Source organism: Bos indicus x Bos taurus, chromosome 6 (genome assembly GCF_003369695.1).
Source record: "Bos indicus x Bos taurus breed Angus x Brahman F1 hybrid chromosome 6, Bos_hybrid_MaternalHap_v2.0, whole genome shotgun sequence".
NCBI lineage: Eukaryota > Metazoa > Chordata > Mammalia > Artiodactyla > Bovidae > Bos > Bos indicus x Bos taurus.
The window spans coordinates 90,506,707-90,528,477 of record NC_040081.1 but is presented as its reverse complement, the minus strand read 5'-3'; the positions used below and the strand labels follow the sequence as shown (position 1 = coordinate 90,528,477).

Sequence of the window (21,771 nt, the reverse complement as noted above, 5' to 3'; positions counted from 1 at the left end):
AGATTCCTCATAGGGCAGAAACAAAAGAAAGTCTCAGAACAGCAGTGACGAGAGATTTCAGGATATTTTCACAAAGCAGGATGATGGAGTACAAGGAGGGTGGGGCGCGGGGGAGAGTATCTGATACACCTAAATTTTATTAAGAGAAGATGTGCATTTCTAACAGTTCAGGGGGTGAATTACTGATGGCATATAAAAAACTAAGGAAACAAAAAAATCATACAACTAATAACTCTGGAGTAAAAGAAGTACTTAAAAAGAAAAAGTAGCAGTCTTGACTACACTGGGAGAATGGGAAGGGAAAATGCACAAATACTGAGGAGGGTGGTGTTTATCAGATACTTTTAATTTACTAACCTAACAGCTATTTCTTATTCCCTTCTCCCCTGCCTCCTTACACGACAGAGGCTGGAAAAGCTAATTACCCTCTTGGCAAGATTTTCTTGCAGTTGAGTTCAGTTCAGTTGCTCAGTCGTGTCCGGGACTCTTTGCAACCCCATGAATCGCAGCACACCAGGCCTCCCTGTCCATCACCAACTCCTGGAGTTCACCCAAACTCATGTCGGTGATGCTATCCAGCCGTCTCATCCTCTGTCGTCCCCTTCTCCTCCTGCCCTCAATCTTTCCCGGCATCAGGGTCTTTTCAAATGAGTCAGCAGATGACCAAGTAGCTGTTCCAGTCAATAACACACAATCTGGTGAAGTCTACCTGGAGTTTCTGGGAAGCTTTACCCTCTTGGTTAAACAGGCAGATTTGGCTGCCATCCTCCTTTCCCTTCATCTTGGACATGGACTGATGCCTAAATCTGCCAACAGTCACACTGAAAACACGAATCAACAAACTCAATATGCTAAAGTTGGTGGGCAAGAAACAAAGAGTCTGAGTCACTCATGATGTAGCTGAGTTCCTGTACCAACTCTGGACAGCCCACCTGTAGTTTTTTGATTAAATGAGAGCCACCAGGCAGGTTTTCTGTTACAACTGAATGCAATAAAGAACTCCTAATTAATGTAGGGTATATTAGAGCTAAATACTTATTCTCTATCAGTATTGGGAAGTCAATAAATAATGTCTAACATTTTTAAATCAAGAAAAACATGCTGAAGCATGTTATTTACTTAGAAACATGCAGTAAGTATCTAAAAAATAGTTAAAAAACAAAAAGGATGCCACTGAGGAGTGGGAATTGGGGACAGAAATGGGTAGGGCAAGAGTAGGGCTATTTTTCACTGTAGCCTTATATGAAGGGTTCTGAACCAGACACTTCTTTGTTGCGGGGGCTGTCTGTGAATAGTTTGGCAGTGTTCTTTGGCCTATACTCACTAGATGGTACTAGCACAGGGAGATGGTGTAACAATTAAAAATGTTTCCAACTATGGCCAACTTATCCTACCAGACAAAACTGCTCCTGGTTGAGAACTATTACCTTATATTACTATTTTATTTTTTAAATTTTCAATAATACTGTATGATTTTGATAAAACTAAATTATAGAAAAAGAAACTAATGGTATGAAGAGAGCTAGACAGGAGACCACCAATGACTCTTCTCCCTTCAAGACTCCCACCTTCCTTTCTGACTTCTCCCTGGGCCTAAGAGACTCCCTGCTCCCCTCCCAGACACAGACAGACAGAACAGAGACACTTACCACCTAGAAACGCACACTCATAGTGGCTGCAGGTCTTGTTTGTGCTCTGAAGGATAAGGTTATTGCCAGCCTCATCCTGTGACACATGAAAAACCTCATTCAGAGGTATTAAAACAATTCCTTCACTTTCTTTATCAAAAAATTTTTCAACGGCAACTCCAAAACATGTTTTGATGGTTAACAGAACATGTTGGTCATCAGTAGCTTGAGGTTTGGATGAATACGCTAAGGTGAAATGGCCAAGTCGGGCCTGGTTCACCCCTCCAAATGTAAATGAAGTATTCAGCCTTACGCTGTACACCACGTTTTTGTAACTGTTCTCACAAGATCTTCTCAGCAGCTGCAGAGCTTTTGTCAGGTAAAAATGGAAAGCTTTGAACTGGAAGCCATAGACATAATCTTTTCGAGACTGGCCAGCCATCTCCATAGCTTCATTGAACAGATGGTAAAAGGAAGACTGCTCTTGAGCTTCAGAAATATAGGCCATCAGGGCAATACCATAGTTATCCTTGAAATTCACAGGGAGAAAGAGCTGAGGCTTCCGAGCTTCCCACTTGGCTTCTGCATTTTCCCACACGTCTTCTAAGAGCTGGAGGCTTGCTTTTTCCTCCTTGAACAGTTGAGGAACATATTTGATTTCCATCCGGTTAGCACATTTCAGGTATTCATCATCAAATGCATTATCTGCCATATCTAACATTTCAGCTTTTACCTGCAAAGGAAAAGGAAATTAGTACTCTTGAAATAAAAATATTTAGTGTATATCATTTTCTTTCAATTTTCTGCAAAGAATCCTGCATCCTCTCAAACCCTGCCAAGACTCTCTTCCTTGCTCACAATGAACTTCTGATATCTTTTTATATAGGAACTATATTCCACTGTTAGTCATAGCTTCTCCCAGCTGTGACATATTTATATGAAAAGAGTAAATGGGAAGTATGAGCATGACCACACCTGTAAGTCATTCATCTGAACCCTGTAGTAGAGGAAAGAAAATGAGTGTGAAACAAAAGAAATGGGTGGCAGTCCTGGCTCTGAATGATATTCTTAGCTAGATTTCCTCAACCACTCAAGACTATTGAGTGAATCTGAAATACCTTGTATGAAATACTTTACTAGATGGATAAATACATGAAGGTAAATATTACCCCTTTTTCTTTGAGGACACCCCTCCCTTTTCTGTATGGTTTGGCTAGGACTAATTCTGCATCTTCAGCCCCTATTATAAGTAATGATGCGGGCTTAAAAACCAGAGCACTCCCAGATAAACAAAAGGCTTTCTTTTCCTTCAACCATAAGCTCTAAGCATAATATTGGCTTGGGGAAGCCAATAGTTATCCTTTTAGTCCCTTGAAGAATCCTGTCTGCAAATGAAGCCAACAAAGAAAGGTTTGTAGAGCTTAGAGGTGAAGAGAGATGAGGTCCTGATAACATTACTTAAGGCCTGAGTCTAGCATTACCTGAAACCTGTATTTTGCTTCAGCTGTTCGAAACAGTAAATTCCCTATTCATCTGGGCTTTATATTCTATTCAACCGGAAAAGGACTAAGCATCTTTAAATGATACGCAGAACATAAGCAGCAGGGTAGTGTAGTATAACTAACACTAGCTTTGAGCCAGATAGATCTGGGTTCTAATTCCATTTCTGTTACTAACTAGGTACTAATTACTTACGGGACTTGACATTTCTGAGCTTCAACAGCTCTCACTAAGGGAATACTTCTTAGACTCCTTTGCACGTCCAGCATATTCCAATTGGCCATTAAAGGTCAGTTTCTCAAGGCTATTTATTTTCCAAATCTCAAGTCTACCCTTAGGCAATGATGTAAGAACCACAGTTTCAATGATCATCTTAATATCTCTGACCTGTTGTGTAAGTGTAAGATCTACATATCAAATACATAATTAATAACTCCATTTGACTTCTGTATATCAACTGCCTACTTAATAATTTCACTTGAGGTGCTCAAAGATCCTTCAAACAAAACAATCTAAGAGCAAGGCCAAACTTACAACCCTACTGTCTACAGCTGGCATCAACCTAGTCCTTATATAAAAACATCCATTCATTTGTGAAATTTTCTTAGATTTCTCCTTCTCACTCATGCCCTGCACTCCTAAGGCCTAAAAAACTTCTCCAGAGTGCTTTCTGTGTGTGCAGCACTAAGTGTTCATATATATTAACTCATTTAATCTTCGTGGTAACCCTGTGAGGTAGGTTCAGTTCAGTCACTCAGCCGTGTCCAACTGCAGAACCCCGTGGACTGCAGCACACCAAGCTTCCCTGTCCATCACCAACTCCTGGAGTTTACTCAAACTCATGTCCATTGAGTCAGTGATGCCATCCAACCATTTTATCCTCTGTTGTCCCCTTCTCCTCCTGCCTTCGATCTTTCCCAGCATCAGGGGCTTTTCCAGTGAGTTAGTTCTTCACATCAGGTGGCCAAAGTATTGGCGTTTCAGCTTCAGCATCAGTCCTTTCAATGATTCAGGACTGATTTCCTTTAAGATAGACTGGTTGGCTCTTCTTGCAGTCCAAGGGACTCTCAAGAGTCTTCTCCAACACCACAATCAAAAGCATCAATTCTTTGGCACTCAGTTTTCTTCATAGTCCAACTTCACATCCATAGGTAGGTAGGTACTATTATTAGCCCCTCTTTTAAAATGAGCAAACTAAGGCAAGGAGATTAACTTGTATGGAATTCAGATTTGAACCCAGGCAACCTGGCTCCAGAGTCTGTTTCTTAACCAAAATATGTTTCTGATGATAAAGACCACTGACATTTATATAGTACTTAGAAAAAAAAGAGTTTAACTTTGTCTTTATAACAACACTTATGAAAGGTCTGGAATAAAACTCACTACACCATCTTACAAGTAGTGCTAGTAGGAACTGTACTGGCATCAGAAACTGTCTGATTAGCAGCCACAAAATATTCTGTTGGGAAAGTCACTGAGACCCCTGAAATTCTAGGTCCATGGGTCAGTTTCTTGAAGTGGGAATTTGAGCTGTACTAGACCAAATCATTGCCATCTCCTAGCCAAGAAATGCACTTTCCTCCACAGCACAGAATGTACCAGAGTGCATCCTGGACACCAATGTCTAATTTATTTTCAAGACTTCAACATATTATAAGACATCATGCCCTGAAACCACCTCCCACATTCCTCACATCATATCCAAGAGTTGATCCACTATGTTCCTGTCTTTCCCCTGTGCCTCTAACCAGTCTCCACATGTCTAATTTTAGACTTCAAGTCTTTCTGGCCCAAGGCCACAGCTGATTGTGTGTTCTGAACAGTGAGTACCTTGAGCAATGAAAAAGCCCACAAATGCCACCACCATTCAGGGAAAACTGAATGGATATTAAGGAACAGGTACAAAGGCTAGGTGAACCCACTAATTATATTTTCTTCCTCAGTTATCCACTGAAACAAGGCTATATGGATGAAGCTTAATTACCAAAAATTTATTACAAAAATGTAAAAATGATTTAAAAAGGTATCAGTTAAATTATGAAACATTCATAAATAAACACATCAAAATTATGTTGCAGAAAAATATTAAAAAGGCAAATCAAAATCACAGTGAGATACCACCTCATATCCATTAGGATGGATATAAAGATAAGGAAAAAAGGGAAAATAGCAAATGTAGGCAATGATATAGAGAAACTGAATCCTCATACACTGCTGTGTAAGTAATACAAAATGTGGAAGACAATTTGGCAGTTCCTCACAATGTTAAACATTGAGCCACCATATGACCCAGCAATTATATACTTTTGGTATAAACCCAAGAGAACTGAAAATATGTTCACACAAACAAAAATCTGTACACAAAATTTGTGGCAGGACTATTCATTCATAAGTCCTGAATGAGGAAATGGCAACTCACTCCAGCAGTCTTGCCTAGAAAATCCCATGGACAGAGGAGCCTGGGAGCTCCAGTCTATGGGGTCACAAAGAGTTGGACATGACTGAGCATGCATGCTCACATTCATTCATAAGAACCAAAAAGTGGGGCCAACTCAAATGCCCAACAATTAATGAATGGATAAACAAAATGTGACATAACCAAGAAATGTAATATTACTATACTACAAAAAAGAACAAAGTACTAATATACACTGCAACATGTATGAAGCTTGAAAATGTTATGCTAAAAGAAGCCACCAAGAAGGCCAGATATTGTTATGATTCCATTCAGATGAAATGTCCAGAATCTGCAAATTCATAGAGACAAAGCAGATTAGTGGTCTCAGGGGATACAGGGAAGAGGGAATTGGAATTGACTACTAACAGCTACAGGGCTTCTTTTGGGGTGACAGGAATCCTATAATGAGATAAAGTGATGATGGTTGCACAACATAGTGAATATATGACAATCACTCAACTATACACTTTAAAATGGTATCATTTTATATGGGAATTACACTTCAATTTTTTAAAAGTCACACTGCAAAACAGGTAACAGAATATACAATGATTCTATAAACAATATTTCAGATTTCAAAATGGATTAAGTTTTTAAGAATTTAACACATTTTAAAGAAGGTGCTTCAAATCAGTGGACAATACTCAGTAGTGATGTGAGAGCTAACAATGTGGGAGAAAAAAACCAAGTGAGATACCTGGCTCATATGTTACATAAAACATGTTACAGAATGTTTAAAGATTCAGTTGTAAAAAATAAAATCATCAAAGTTCTATCAGAATAAAAAGAATACTGAACAGGAGAAAAGAGCCACTATATAAAACACGGGAAACAAGTAGACATTGCATTGTCAACGTATATGAAGAAAAATACAAGTTTTTAGAATATCCGATGCCATGGACAGACACCTGTAGCATAGTATTAACTTAAAAAAGTAAAAACAAAATACTATATGTAGTGTGAATCTATCTTGTAAATTACAAACACAAATACATAGAAAAAAGCTGAGAAGCCTACACACCAACAGATTAAGCCTCACTCCCTCTGGGTGGAAAATTGTGGATGATTTTTACTTTCCTCCCTTTGTCTACTTTTAATTTTTAATTTTCTACAGTTAACATGTATCAGTGTGTAAAAGGTAAGATCTACATTTAAAAACACTAACTTATTATTATTCTATCTGTCTTCATTTCTATCATCAACACACACAAATGCCTCAGGCAACCTTATACCAAGAGTTCCCGTTCCAATGACCACGTGCTTCCCATTCCTAACATTACCTGGAGGATGTCCATTAGAATCATAGGTGCCAACAGCAGGGTGACCATTTCAAAATGTCCTGTCTTCATTTTTCTCTTCTAAATTAAAATGAAGGAATTCCAATTTAGTAGAAGTTTAGAGAAGTAGAACAGGATGACACACACGATACACATTTTTTCATTCTGGGTAAAAGCGGTATCATGATAGTTAGGAAGTGATTATGAATAAATTTCCAATGGCTGAAAGGGTCATTAGATTTTGTCTGGTGATCTAACACCTTCATTCTACACATGAGGAAACAAAAGCTCAGAAAACTTTAGATATTTGCTCAGGATTAAATCTGTCAATTTCCATTCTCCTTAGACATGTTGTCTCTCCCACCAACAGTCACTGAGAGTCAATTATTCTTCCTCCCTCTCAATCTCCCCTCATCATACACACGAAAACACAAACTGAAAAAAAAAAAAAAGAAAGAAAGAAAAACACAACACCATTGCAGATTGGTCTCCTAGCTCCCAGTCTCCAAGAATTCTCCAGGAGTTAGTATCCACACACATCATCCATTCTTCATCCTCCCTGCAAACCAAGTGACGCCCATTTGGTAGGATGGAGACAGGTAGTGGTAAAAACCAGAAAGTTATCCGGGGTGTTCTCTTCCTCCCAAATATTCACATTTAAGAGAAGCTAAGGATAAAACAAGCATCCTGAATAATGTGCTGAAAACAGGAATGAGAATAAAAAGGAGGTGAACAGGAAGCAACTCTGGTAAGATTATATAACTCTACTGGCTGTGTGCCCAATATTCATCCCAACATTCATGAGACATAAGTAGGTAAACAGGAGGGTAAGAGGCCATCAAGGGCTGAAGATGTCCCAGAATCACTAACTGATTCAATTAATTAAAGACTGCTTTTCAGCTTTTTCCACACACCTAAAACAAAGTTGACATGACTGGAACTGAACTGAAATCTCTTTTTCATCCTACCAATCACCATATTCTGGCACCTCAAAGTGGGGATGAACAGCACAGGGGAAAGAAGATAGTCTTCCCTTTGGCCCCAGATCGCCATCTTTATTCACAAGCAGTTTCTTTCATTAAAGATATTAAAAGATAGCACAAAAATGCCACTTCTGTGTTAATCATCCCTTTAGAAAAGCGATTTTGAAAATAACACTTGACAGATAACTGTCACAAGACAAGCTCTGAATGAGGATTTTCTTGAAAAATCTTCACTTCCATAGTCTGAACGTAAATAAGTCAAAATGTTTACCTGGCTTTTCTCCCTGTGGAGTTTTAAATGATGCTAGGTCTGTTTCCCCCACTCTCTCAGTTGTGGTGAGGGTGTCTTCAGGATAGGAGGTTGTTGACACTGAGAGCTGAAAAGGGAATGCTTTTCTTTTTATAAACATCCCCAGCAGTAGCTTGGCAGTGGCACATTACCTCATTTGTGTTCTGCTATTTATATCTGGCCCCCACACTATCCCTTGGAATCACCACAGTTAACACATGAAATCTCCAAGAGGCTTGTAAAGCCACAGCAATTCCCTCCAACCACACAGCACGTTCAGTCTGAGCCCTCAGATCTGGGCTTCTCAGAGAGTGATCACACTTCCCATTCCTAACCTTTTGACCCTTTGATTCTGAGATGTCAAGCTAAAGCAAGGATTTTACCCTTGCCAGATGGTTCACATAACTCAGAGGACTTCCTGTGTTAATCACCGGCAACGGTGATGGCTATCACCGTTCACTCAACCGGCTTACTGTATTTTAGGTACTGTGCCAGGTGCTGGGATGCACAAGGAAGACAAATCTGAAAAGCACTCAGACTAACAGAAAATGTGAAACTTATCCAGAATACATGTTAAGAATCTTAAGTACAAAGCCCAGTGAGAGCACTAAGAAGGGAAGGATTGGGCAGCATCTGCAACTATAGCTCTCATTTGAGTCAAGTACACCTAGTAAATACATTGCCTGCAATGCTGAAGACCATATGTTATTTGTTTTTCTCTCCCTGACTTATTTCTTGGCATAATGCCCTCAAGAGCCATCCACGTTGTTACAAATGGCATTATTTCATTCTTTTTATGGCTGAGTAATATTACATTATATATGTACCACATCTTCTTTATCCACCTAACTGTCCATGGACACTTAAGTTGCTTCTGTATCTTCTTCTTGTTCAGTCGCTCAGTCCTGTCCAACTCTTTGAGATCCCATGAACTGCAGCACACCAGGCTTCCCCGTCCTTCACCATCTCTGAGAGTTTGCTCAAACTCACGCCCATTGAGTTGGTGATGCCATCCAACCATCTTGTCCTCTGTTGTCTCCCTCTCTTCCTGCCTTCAATTTTTCCCAGCATGTAAATAATGCTTTTAAGAACATGAAAGTACAGAAATCTTTTCAACTGTTTTCATTTTCTTTGGGTTAATACTCAGAAGTGGAATTGTTAGATCATTTGTTGTTACTGTTGCTGTTCAGTTACTAAGTCATGTTCAACTCTTTGTGACCCCATGGATTACAGCACACCAAGCTCCTCTGTCCTCCAATATCTCCCAGAGTTTGCTCAAACTCATGTCCACTGAGTCGATGATGCTATCTAACCATCTCATCCTCTGTCACTCTCTTCCCTTTTTGCTTTCAGTCTTTCCCAGCATCAGGGTCATTTCCAATGAGCTGGCTTTGGCATCAGGTGGCCAAACTACCAGGGTTTCAGCTTCAGCATCAGTCCTTCCAGTGAATACTCAGGGTTGATTTCCTTTAGGATTGACTGGTTTGATCTCCTTGCTGTCCAAGGGACTCTCAAGAATCTTATCCAGCACCACAATTCAAAAGCATCAGTTCTGGTGTTCAGTCTCCTTTATGGTCCAACTCTCATATCCATATATGACTATTGGAAAAACCATAGCTTTAACTATATAGACCTTTGTCAGCAAAGTGATATTTCTGTTTTTTAATATGCTATGTAGGTTTATCATAGCTTTCCTTCCAAGGAGCAAGCGTCTTTGAATTTCACAGCTGCAGTCACCCTCCACAGTGATTTTGGAGCCCAAGAAAACACAGTTCTGGTTTTAAATTTTTGAAGAACTCCCCATATTTCTCATAGCGAATGCACCAACTTGGATTCCCACCAAGAGTGCATAAGTATTTCTTTTTCTTCACATTCTCCAATATTTGTCGTCTTTTTAAATAACAGCCATTCTAACAGGTGTGAGGTGATATTTCATTGTGGTTTTGATGTGCATTTCCCTGATGATTAGTGATACTGATCTTTCCACGTGTCTGCTGGCCATCTGTGTATATTATTTGAAAAAATATCTCTTCAGGTCTTCTGTTATTTTTATGTGCATTATTTCTGATTGAGTTGTTATGAGTTCTTTACAAAGTTTGGATACTAACCCTTTATCATATGTATGATTTGCAAATATTTTCCACCATTCAGGTTGTATTTTCATTTTTAGATGGTTTCTTTTACTGAGCAGAAACTCCTTAGTTTAGCTGAGTACCATTTTTTGATTTTTGCTTTTACTGCCTTTGCTTTTGGGGTCAAATTAAAAAAAATCACTGCTCAGACCAATGCCAAGGAGCTTACCACTTATGTTTCCTCTAGGAGTTTTATGGTTCAGGTCTTACATTCATGTCTTTAATATATTTTGAGTTAATTTTTGTGTATGATGTGAGAAAGTGGTCTGGTTTCATTCTTTTGCATGTGCCTGTTCAGCTTTCCCAACACCATTACTGAATACCATTCCCAACACCATTTACTGAAGAGATTCCTTTCCCCATTGTATATTGGCTCCTTTGTTGTAAGTTAATTGACCATATATGCATGGGTTTATTTCTGGGCTTGCCATTCTAGTTCACTGATCTATGTGTCTGTTTTCATTCCAATATCACACTGTTTTGATTACTACGCATGTGTGTTAGTTGCTCAGTTATGCCCAACTCTTTGCGACCCCATGGACTGCAGCCCACCAGGCTCCTCTGTCCATGGGATTCTCCAGACAAGTATACTGGAATGGGTTGCCATTCCCTTCTCCATTTGATTACTACAGCTTTACAATAAAGTTTGAAATCATGGCACACAATACTTTCAGCTTTGTTCTTTCTCAAGATTGCTTTGGCTGTTTGGAGGTTTATGTGGTCCCAAACAAGTGACTGCGGCCATGAAATTAAAAGACGCTTACTGCTTGGAAGGAAAGTTATGACCAACCTAGATAGCATATTCAAAAGCAGAGACATTACTTTGCCAACAAAGGTCTGTCTAGTCAAGGCTATGGTTTTTCCTGTGGTCATGTATGGATGTGAGAGTTGGACTGTGAAGAAGGCTGAGTGCCAAAGAATTGATGCTTTTGAACTGTGGTGTTGGAGAAGATTCTTGAGAGTCCCTTGGACTGCAAGGAGATCCAGCCAGTCCATTCTGAAGGAGATCAGCCTTGGGATTTCTTTGGAAGGAATGATGCTAAAGCTGAGACTCCAGTACTTTGGCCACCTCATGCAAAGAGTTGACCATTGGAAAAGACTCTGATGCTGGGAGGGATTGGGGGGCAGGAGGAAAAGGGGACGACAGAAGATGAGATGGCTGGATGGCATCACTGACTCGATGGACGTGAGTCTGAGTTGGTGATGGACAGGGAGGCCTGGCGTGCTGCAATTCATGGGGTTGCAAAAAGTCGGACACTACTGAGCGACTGAACTGAACTGAAACAAGTTTTGGGCTTCACTGGTGGCTCAGATAGTAACGAGTCCACTTGCAATGCAAGAGACCCGGATTTAATCCCTGAGTCAGGAAGATCCTCTGGAGAAGGGTATGGCAACCCACTCCAGTATTCCATGGACAGAGGAGGCTGGCAGGATATACAGTCCATGGAGTCACAGAGTTGGACAAGACTGAGCAACTAATGCTTACTTACTAAACAAGTTTTAGAATTTTTTTTTGGTCCTATTTTGTGGAAAATGCCATTGGAATTTTCAAACAGACTGCACTGAATCTATAGATTGCTTTGGGTAGTATAGACATTTTAACAATATGGATTCTTCTAGTCCCTGAGCATGGAATATCTTTCTATTCATCTGAGTCTTCTTCACCTTCTCTCATCGCCTTGATTAAATTTATTCACACTTTATTATTTTTGGTGAACTATAAATGAGATTATTTTTATTTGTTTCTCTTTCTGATGATAGTTATCGGTGCATTGAAATATAAGAAATTTCTGTGTATTGATTCTGTATCCTGCAACTTCACTGAATTTATTAGTTCTAGTTTTTGGAGGAATCTTTAGGACTTTCTGTATATAGTATCATGTCATCTGCAAACAGAGACAGTTTTACTTCTTCCTTTCCAATTCACACGATTTAATTTCTTTTTCTTGCTGGACTGCTCTGATTAGGACTCCCAATACAATGCTAAGTAAGTGTCTAGAGTGGCCATCCTGGTCTTGCACCTGATTTTAGATGAAAAGCTGAAAAGCTTTCAGGTTTTCATCACTGAGCATATTAGCTGTAGATCCATCACAGACAACCCTTACTACATGGAGGTACATTCCCTTTATACTTTGTTGAGAACTTTTTTTTTTTTAATCAAAATGGGTGTTAAATTTTGTTAAGTGCTTTCCCTACATCTGTTGTGATGCTCACATGATTTTTATCTTTCACTTTTTTAATCTGCAGTATTTCACTGACTGATTTATGACTCTGAACTATCCCTGCATCCCTGGAATAAATTCCACTTGATAATAGTGTATAATACTTTTAATGCATTGTTGAACTCAGTTTGCTAATAATTTGTTAAGGATTTTTACATCTATGTTCATCAGGGATATTAGCCTGAAATTTTCATTTTTTGTTGTGTCTTTGTCTGGATTTAGTATCAGGCTAAGAATGCCCTTATAAAATGAGTTATGAACTCAGATGTATTTCCTCCTCTTCTATTTCTTGGAAAAGTCTGAAAAGGAGTGGTGTTAATTCTTTTTCAAATACTTGGTAGAATTTGTCATTGAAACCATCTGGACTTTTATTTGGGACAAGTTTTTAATTACTGATTCAGTCTGCTTACTAATAATCAGTCTGTTCTGATTTTTTATTTCTTCCTGATTCACTGCTGGAAGGTTGTTATTAGGAATTTATCCATTTCTTCTAGGTTGCCCAGGTTAATAGCATATACTTTATTTGAAGCAGTCTCTCACAATTCAGTTCAGTCATTCAGTCGTGTCCGACTCTTTGAAACCCCATGGACTGTAGCATGCCAGGCTTCCCTGTCCATCACCAACTCCTGGAGCTTACTCAAACTCAAGTCCATCAAATCGGTGATGCCATCCAACCATCTCATCCTCTGTCATCCCCTTCTCTCTCTGCCTTCAATTTTTCCCAGCATCAGCGTCTTTTCCAATGAGTCAGTTCTTCGCATCAGGTGGCCAAAGTATTTGGAGTTTCAGCTTCAGCATCAGTCCTTCCAAAAAAATATTCAGGACTGATGTCCTTTAGGATTGACTGGTTGATCTCCCTGCAGTCCAAGGGACTCTCTAGAGTCTTCTCTAACACCACAGTTCAAAAGCATCAATTCTTCAGTGTTTAGCTTTCCTTATGGTCCGACTCTCACATCCATACACAACTACTGGAAAAACCACAGCTTTGACTAAACGGACCATTGTCGGCAAAATAATGTCTCTGTTTTTTAATATGCTGTCTAGTTTGGTCATAGCTTTTCTTCCAGGGAAAAGCTTTTCTTACAAGTCTCTTACGATACTTTATATTTCTGTGATATCATCTGTAATGTCTTCTCTTTTGTTTCTGGTTTTGAGTTCTCTCTTTTCAGTGAGTCTAGCTAAAGATTTATCCATTTTGCTTATTTAACAAAACAGCTTTTGATTTCATTCATCTTCTCTATTGTCTTTGTTTCTTTTCATTTATTTCTAGTATGAATTTTGCTATTTCCTTCCTTCTAACTTTGGGCTCTATTTATTCTATTTCTAGTTCCTTGAGATGTAAAGTTAGGTTGCTTGAAATTTTCCTTGCTTCTTGCAGTAGGGATTTATCACTATGAACTCTCGAACTGCTTTTACTGAATCCCACAAATTTTGGTATATTGCCATTTTTGTTTGTCTCAAGGTATTTTTTTTATTTTGCTTTCAACTTTTTCTTTGACCTACTGACTATATAGGCATATGCTGTTTAATCTTTCAGTTCAGTTCAGTTACTCAGTTGGGTCCACCTCTTTGAAACCCCATGAACTGCAGCACGCCAGGCTTCCCTGTCCATCACCAACTCCCGGAGCTTCCTCTAACTCATGTCCATTGAGTCAGTGATGCCATCCAACCATCTCATCCTCTGTCCCCTTCCCCTCCTACCTTCAATCTTTCCCAGCATCAGGGTCTTTCCCAATGAGTCAGATCTTCACATCAGGTAGCCAAAGTATTGCAGTTTCAGCTTCAGCATGAGTCCTTAAAATGAATATTCAGGACTGATTTCCTTTAGGATTGGACTGGTTTGATCTCCTTGCAGTCCAAGGGACTCTCAAGAGTCTTCTCCAACACCGCAGTTCAAAAGTTATCAATGTGGTGCTCAGCCTTCTTTATGGTCCAACTCTCACATCCATAACAAGACTACTGAAAAAACCATAGCTTTGACTAGATGAGCCTTTGTTAGCAAAGTAATGTCTTGGCTTTTTAATATGGTGTTTAGGTTGGTCATAGCTTTTCTTCCAAGGAGCATGCATCTTTCAATTTCATGGCTGCAATTACCATCTGCAGTGATTTTGGAGCCCAAGAAAGTCTGTCACTGTTTCTATTGTTTCCCCATCTATTTGCCATGAAGTGATGGGACTGGATGCCATGATCTTAGTTTTTTGAATGTTGAGTTTTAAGCCAGATTTTTCAGTCTTTCACTTTCATCAAGAGGGTCTTCAGTTCCTCTTAACTTTCTGCCATAAGGACTTAATCTTTACATATTTATAAATTTCCTAGTTTTCTTCTTATAACTAATTTCTAGTTTCATGCCATTGTGATTAGAAAAGATGCTTAATATGATTTTGATTTTATTAAATTTTTAAATTTTGTGGCCTAACATATAATCTACCTTAGAGAATGCTCCATATACACTTGAGAAAAATGAGTATTCTACTGCTTTCAGGTGGCATGTCCTGTATATTTCTGTTAAGTCTATGTCATTTAAGGCCATTGTTCCCTTATTCATTATCTGTCTGAATGATCTATCCACTGATATAAGTGGGATATTAAAGTCCCCTACTATTATTGTACTGCTATCTATTCTTCCTTTAGGCCTGTTAATATTTGCTTTATATATTTAGGTGCTCCTATATTGGCTGCTTCTCTGGTGGTTCAGATGGTAAAGAATCCGCCTACAATGTGGGAGACCTGGATTTGATTCCTGGGCTGGGAAGATCCCCTGGAGGAGGGCATGGTAACCCACTCCAGTTCTCCTTCCTGGAGAATCCCCATGGACAGAGAAGCCTGGTGGGCTACAGTCCATGGGATCGCAAAGAGTTGTACACAACCGAGCAACTAAGCACACAGCATACTGGGTGCATAAACATTTACAAATGTTATGTCCTCTTGTTCAACTGACCACTTTATCACTACATAATCTCCTTGTCTCTTTTTACAGTCTGTTTTGTATATTTTGTCTGATATAAGTGTTACTGAACACAAGTTTGCATGCCCTATGCACAGTGAGGCCAAGTGATATCAGAACATCAGATGCATAGGGGCTTCAGGTGGGAGCAGTGCCAGGTCCCAGGCCAGGGCTCTGCTGCAAGCCTGGTAGGCAGCTGGACATGAGCCACAGCCTTGGGTACCACATTTAATAGAGTCAGCTTGCCCAGTGCCACCCACCCTGTGCTACCACTGCTGCCCCCCAGACTGGCCTGGCCAAGCAGTCCCTGACTCCTACTGGGCTCTCTGCAAGGACAGCTATGACAGGAAGGTGAAGCAGGCAGTGGGGAGAAGGCAAGGAGGTGGCATGCCCCCGCGCCCACTTGGCCAATGAGACCCTGACCTGCAGGTATGCCTGCCACTGAATAGGGGTGAAGCAGCACACGGCTGTTAGCATGCAAGAGATAAGACGTGGTGGTTAGAGGACCCATTCCACCAACAGTCAGCCAACAGTGATTCTGGGATAGAGACTGCGGGGAGAGGCGAACTGCAGCCTTCTCCCAGACCCTTGGGGTCAGCAGGTAAGCTGGGAAGGCCGAGAGACAGGTTGAGGGCTGTGTCCTGCAGAGCTCCAGAGCCCTCACAACAGCCACCAACTGGCTGGACCAGGCCTTGAAGCAGCAGTGAATCTCTCCCCAATCCTCACCTCTACAACCTAACGGTGGTAGCAATTTCCACAGGTCATAAGCCGTGAAGGCCTCAGATCCTCTCCAGCTTAAATGAAAAGCCTGAGAGCTGGCTGGGTCCCAGATGCCTTGGCCCCTAAGTGATAGTGACTGAGCAGGGTCTGGGAACCTGGCCCTGAGGATTCTGCCAGCTGAGATCTGCCTCTTCAGCCAGACCAGAGACTGGCAAAAGGACCCAGGCTGGGTGTTGGATGAATGCTCCAGACAGGTCCCACATAGGGACCCCCTCCTTTTAGCCAGGACCTGGACCTTGGAGGGCAGAAGTTGAGCACTGGGACCTCACCCTTTCTTTCCAGAACAAAGAATACCATTTTCTTCTTTGGAGATTTACAAGAACATGGTAACGTGACCTCTAGAACAAAGGATCTGACACCAAGAAGTCTGAAACAACTTGATACCCCCTCCCTCACCTTTCCTATAAAAGGTTTTTGCCAAAAGTTTTGGGGAGCTCAGGATTTTTTTCAAGGCATAAGCTACTCATTTCTGTGCATGGCTCTGCAATAAACCTTTCTCTGCTCCAAGTTCCAACATTTTGGTGTTGTTTCACCTCCCTGCGCATTGGACACACAGACTTGCATCCAGTAACATAAGTATAGTTCTTCCAGCTTTCTTTTGGCTTCTATTTGCATGGAATATCTTTTTTCCATCCTACTTTGAGTTTGTGTGTGTCTTTAGGTATTAAGTGAGTCTTTTGTAGGTAGCATATAGATGGGTCTTGTTTTTGTATCCATTCAACCACTCTGTATCTTTTGATTGGAAAATTTAGTTCATTTTACATTTAAAGTAATTATTGAAAGACATGTCCTTATTGTCATTTTGTTAAATGTTTTCTGACTGTTCTGTAGTTCCTCTCTTCCTTCTCTTGCTCTCTTCCTTTGTGGTTGATGATTTTCTTTAGTGGTTATCTTATATTCATTTCTCACTTCCTTTTATGTATCTAGTATAGGTTTTTGATTTGTGGTATCAGGAAGCTTACATATAACAACTTATAACAGTCCATTTTAAGCTGATAACAACTTTTGAATGCATTCAAAGTTCTACATTTTTATTCTTTCACTCTCCACATTTTATGGTTTTGATGTTACATTTTATATCTTTTAATTGTGTGTATTCTTTAACTAATTATAGTAGTTACAGTTATTTTTACTACTTTTGTCTTTTAACCTTCATACAAGTTTAACAGTGACTAATCTACTACCTTTACCATACAGCCGTACCTCACCTCACTGAACTTCGGTTTATTGTGCTTCACACTGTGCTGCATGTTTTACAAATCAAAGGTTTGTGGCAACCTTGCCCAGACCAAGTCTGTAGGTGCTATTTTTCCAAACAGCATTTGCTAACTTCATGTCTCTGTGTCACATTTTGGCTAATTCTTGAAAATTTTCTAACTTTGTATTACATCATGGTGATCTGTGATTAGTGATCTTTGATGTTACTACTATACTGCTTGCTTAAGGCTCAAATAATGATTAGCATTTTTTAGAATTAAAGTATTTTTAAATTAAGGTATGCACACTGTTTTTTTAGTCTTAATGCCATGGCATACTTAACAGTCTAAAGCATAAAATAAATAAAACTTTTATGTGCACTGGGAAATCAAAAATTCATGTGACTTGCTTTATTGTGGTAGCTTGGAATCAAGTCAACAGTATCTCTGAGGTATGCCCATATATTTACCTTTAGCAGTGAGTTTTATACTTTCATATGTTTTGCTGTTATTAATTAGCATCCTTTCTTTTCAGCTTAAGTAAGTCCCTTTAACATTTCTTGTAACGCTGGTTTAGTGAGTGATGCACTCCTTTGGCTTTTGCTTGTCTGGAAAACTCTTTCTCTCCTTCAGTTCTGAATGATAACTTTGCAGGCAGGTATTCTGGGTTGTAGTTTTTCTTCCTTTCCTTGCCACTCCTTTCTGGTCTGCAAAGTCACTGCTGAAGAAAATCTGTTGGTCTTATGGAGGTTCCCTTATACATAAAAAGTTGTTTTGCTCTTGCTGCTTTTAAGATTCTCTCCTTGTCTTTAACTTTTGACATTTTAATTATAATGAGTCTTGTGGGTCTCTTTAGGTTCATCTTATTTGGAACTCTTTTAGTTTCCTGGATCTAGATGTCTGCGTCCTTCCCCAGGTTAGGGAAGTTTCAATCATCATTTATCCAAGTAATTTTTCTCCCCTTTTTCTCTCTCCTGTCCTTTTGGCGCTCTTATAATACAAATGGTAGGCACTTGATGTTGCCCCAAAGTTCTTTATGCTATCTTCACCTTTTTACTATTTTGATTTGGTGAGTTCTTCTACCGTGTCTTTGAGTTCACTTGTCCTTTCTTCTGTTTCACCTCATCTTCTGTTGAATCCCACTAATGTATTTTCCAGTTCAGTTACTGTACTCTTCAGCTCTGTGACTTCTGTTTGGAATTTTAAAAATATTTTCTAATCTCTTTGATAAAGTTCTCACTGTGTTCATCCATTCCTCTTCTGAGTTCAGGGAGCATTTTTATGATTATCACTTTGAAATTTTTATCAGGTTAACTACTTATCTCTATTAAGTTTTTTTTGCAGTTTCATCTTGTTAATTTGGAACATGCTTCTCTGTTTCTTCACTTTGTTTGACTTTCTTTCGGTTTCTATGCATTAGATGAACAGCTGCCTCTGCCAGTCCTGCAGGGTTGGCCCTGTACAGGAGACAAACCTTATCATTCAGCTCTGCCCTGGCACTCTTGGTTGCTTCTCAACACCATTGTGATTATCCAAGCAGCCTATTTTATTTTTAATAGTTGAGGAAGAACCAAGATCAATTAGTGTTCCAAAGGGAAAGATCTCACTCAGCATCTAAGTTTAGCCTGATTAGAAGCCAGACCCCCACGCAGCAGCTTTTATAAATACAAATAAACAGTTTTGTCAGACCACAAGTACAAGCCCTGCTGGCCCCCAGAGCCAAGTGATCTAGTGCCTAGGAGGTATCCCCTAGGCAGCTGTCATAAAGATCAGGGCTCCAGATGAGTATGTAAGCTCCTTTCGGTGAGAAACGAGTTAAGCTGTGGCATGGTAAAGGGAGGGAAGAAAGATAGTATTCCTCAGCCCACATCACCTGAGAGCACCTCTGTAGCCTCTGGAAGTGTTTTGTACCTGAGACTTGTCCTATAGCCAAAGCTCCTGGACTGGCAAGCAGGACTCTTTCACAGAAAGACTAGGGGAATGTTTTAGTCCACTATCTGTGCAGTGACCTTGGAGTGGTAGCCTTCCAAGAACTGTATCTCTGACAGTCACAGTCCTGGGGGACCCAGGAACGTCCCTGGCTCCCAGACAATTAAAGGATATTCCCTGGGCAGCAGATATAAAAATCAGAGTACCAGATGCAAAAACTGGTATACCAGATATTTATAAGCACTCCCTTTCAAGAGATGCTGACATTCAGGAGTCTAGTAGGAGAAGGGAAAGACAATGCCTCTCCTTCAAGGTCTCAGGTTTACAGTTAGCTTATGTATGTTTAATTAGAAACCTGTCCCTCGGGTTGCAGCAATAATAAGCTAATATTGGCCCTTTTCACAGAAAAATTGAGTTCCTAAGTCTGCTACCTCCTGCTGTGCCCTGGGGGTGATTGGTTACAGTCCCATGGAGCCTACAAACTAAGCCTGGCTGGCCACTGGAACCAAGTGATTAGAGGTATCCCCTGGAAGCATCTGAAACAATTAGGGCACCAGAGAAGGATATAAGCTTCTTTCTGAAAGATACCAGCAAGCTGGAACAAGGTAGAGGGAAGGTGCAAAGATGTAGTCCACCTGCCTCCATACCCTGCAAACAGCTCTATAAGCCCCTATAAAGTATGCCAAATCAGAAGTCTGTCCCTCCAGCCAAAGCTCCTGGACAAGCAAATAGATCTCTTTCTCAGGACTAGAAGTGTGTTTCAGTCTACTCTCCGTGTAGTGCCATAGGAGTGGTAGTCTTTCAAGAAATAAATCTCCAATTGTTACAGTCTAATGAAACCCAGGAACACAAGTTTTCTTGGCCTCCAAAGCCAGGTGATCTCCCAAGTGGCAGCTGCAAAAACTGGGTCACCGGATATAAAAATGGAGCAGCAGATGTGTACATAACCTCCTGAGAAATACTGGTGCTCTGGACTGCAGCAAAGCAAGAGCACAAAGATGGCACCCACTGGCTAGAGCAATTGCTGTTGTTTAGTCACTAAGTCACGTCCAGCTCTTTGTGACCCCATGGACTGTAACCCACCAGGCTCCTCTGTCCATGGGATTTTCTAGGCAAGAATATTGAAGTGGGCTGCACGTCCTTCTCCAGGGGATTTTCCCAACCCAGGGATCGAACTTAAGTCTCCTGCATTGGCAGGCCGTTTCTTTACCATTGAACACCAGGAAAGCCCAGCTACAGTGAAGCAGAGTACAAGAATGGAACATACCAAAGAGAAAAAAACAAATACATGTTTTTTTTAAGAGTTGGGGAAGGAAGTCCTAGGAGTCCAGTGGTTAAGACTTCACCTTCCAATGCAGGAGGTATGGGTTTGATTCCTGATCAGGGAGCTAAGATCCCACATTCTTTGCAGTCAAAAACCCAAAACAGAAACAATACTGTAACAAATTAAAAAAAAAAAAGACTTTAAAAACAATGGTCCATATAAGAAAATCTTTAAAGAAAAAAGATTTGGGGGAGATGGTACCCACTGGTTTTAGTAAGGCAAAAATGGATTGTGAAAAATGGTACCCAGTGACTACAGCATAAAGATGACACCCATTGGGAGCAGGAAAATAAAGAAATAGTGGCACCTGTGGGTTTTAGCAAGGCAGAGCGAGGGCATGATGAAAGCACCCATTAGCCTCCTTCCCAGAAGAATACTTCAGCAGGCCTTTGCCGCTCAGACCAATTGCTCTAAAATTAACAAACAAGTCTTTTATACATAAATCTGGATGCTTTTCAAAGGGCTCCTTCTGCACTACTCCCTAGAGCAGATGAGTCTGCACACAGGCCCTTTAAGACTGTACCTCAGTTTGTCACAGCCCCACCAGTCTTGTATGTGAGCCCTGCTAGTCTTTAAACCCAAGTGTTTTGAGGGCTTGTCTCTCAGGTGACTGTCTTTAAAGTTAGGGTGCCCAATTTGAAGTAAGAACCCTTTACTCCCCAGGACAAAATTCCAAGTTATGAGCTACCTTCCAATTGTGGGCTGCAGCACCAGAGTTGGGAGTTTATGGCAAGATTGTGCAATGGTCTTTCCTACCCATTTAGAAGTGGCTTCCTTCACATTTGTCTGATGTGAAGAATTGTTCCACCAGTTTTTAGTTTTTCCCTAGAAGCAACTATTCCATACATGGCTGTAGATTTGGCATGCCCCTGGGAGGAGGTGAGTTCAGGATCTTCTTATATCGCCATCGTGAACCAGAATCTCCAATTTTTGACTCTATTTCATTCATCCATCCATTCATTCAACAAATATATGAGTCTTCAAAATGTGCCAGGCACTGGTTTAAGTACTGCAGGTATATCAGTGAACAAAACAGACATCGTGCCCTTGTCAAATTCATATTCTTGTGGAAGGTGACAAACAACAACTAAAACAAATAATTATGAAAG

General features: G+C 40.3%; 1 protein-coding gene across 7 annotated transcripts in view; it reads right to left on the bottom strand.

Moving 5' to 3' along the window:
- The window catches only part of ART3 (ADP-ribosyltransferase 3), a 141,450-nt gene that overhangs the window by 36,888 nt on the left and 82,791 nt on the right, over positions 1-21,771 (bottom strand). For 5 of the 7 annotated variants that reach the window (XM_027544782.1, XM_027544783.1, XM_027544785.1 and 2 more), the window contains exons 2-3: positions 6,867-6,944; positions 1,650-2,361 (exon numbers count right to left, since the gene is read on the bottom strand). In XM_027544782.1, coding sequence (XP_027400583.1) covers positions 1,650-2,361; positions 6,867-6,944 — 790 coding nt within the window. Of the gene's footprint in view, positions 1-1,649; positions 2,362-6,866; positions 6,945-7,337; positions 7,436-8,117; positions 8,241-21,771 lie in introns of those variants that run through there. The other 2 variants (XM_027544786.1, XM_027544784.1) reach the window with 2 other exon arrangements.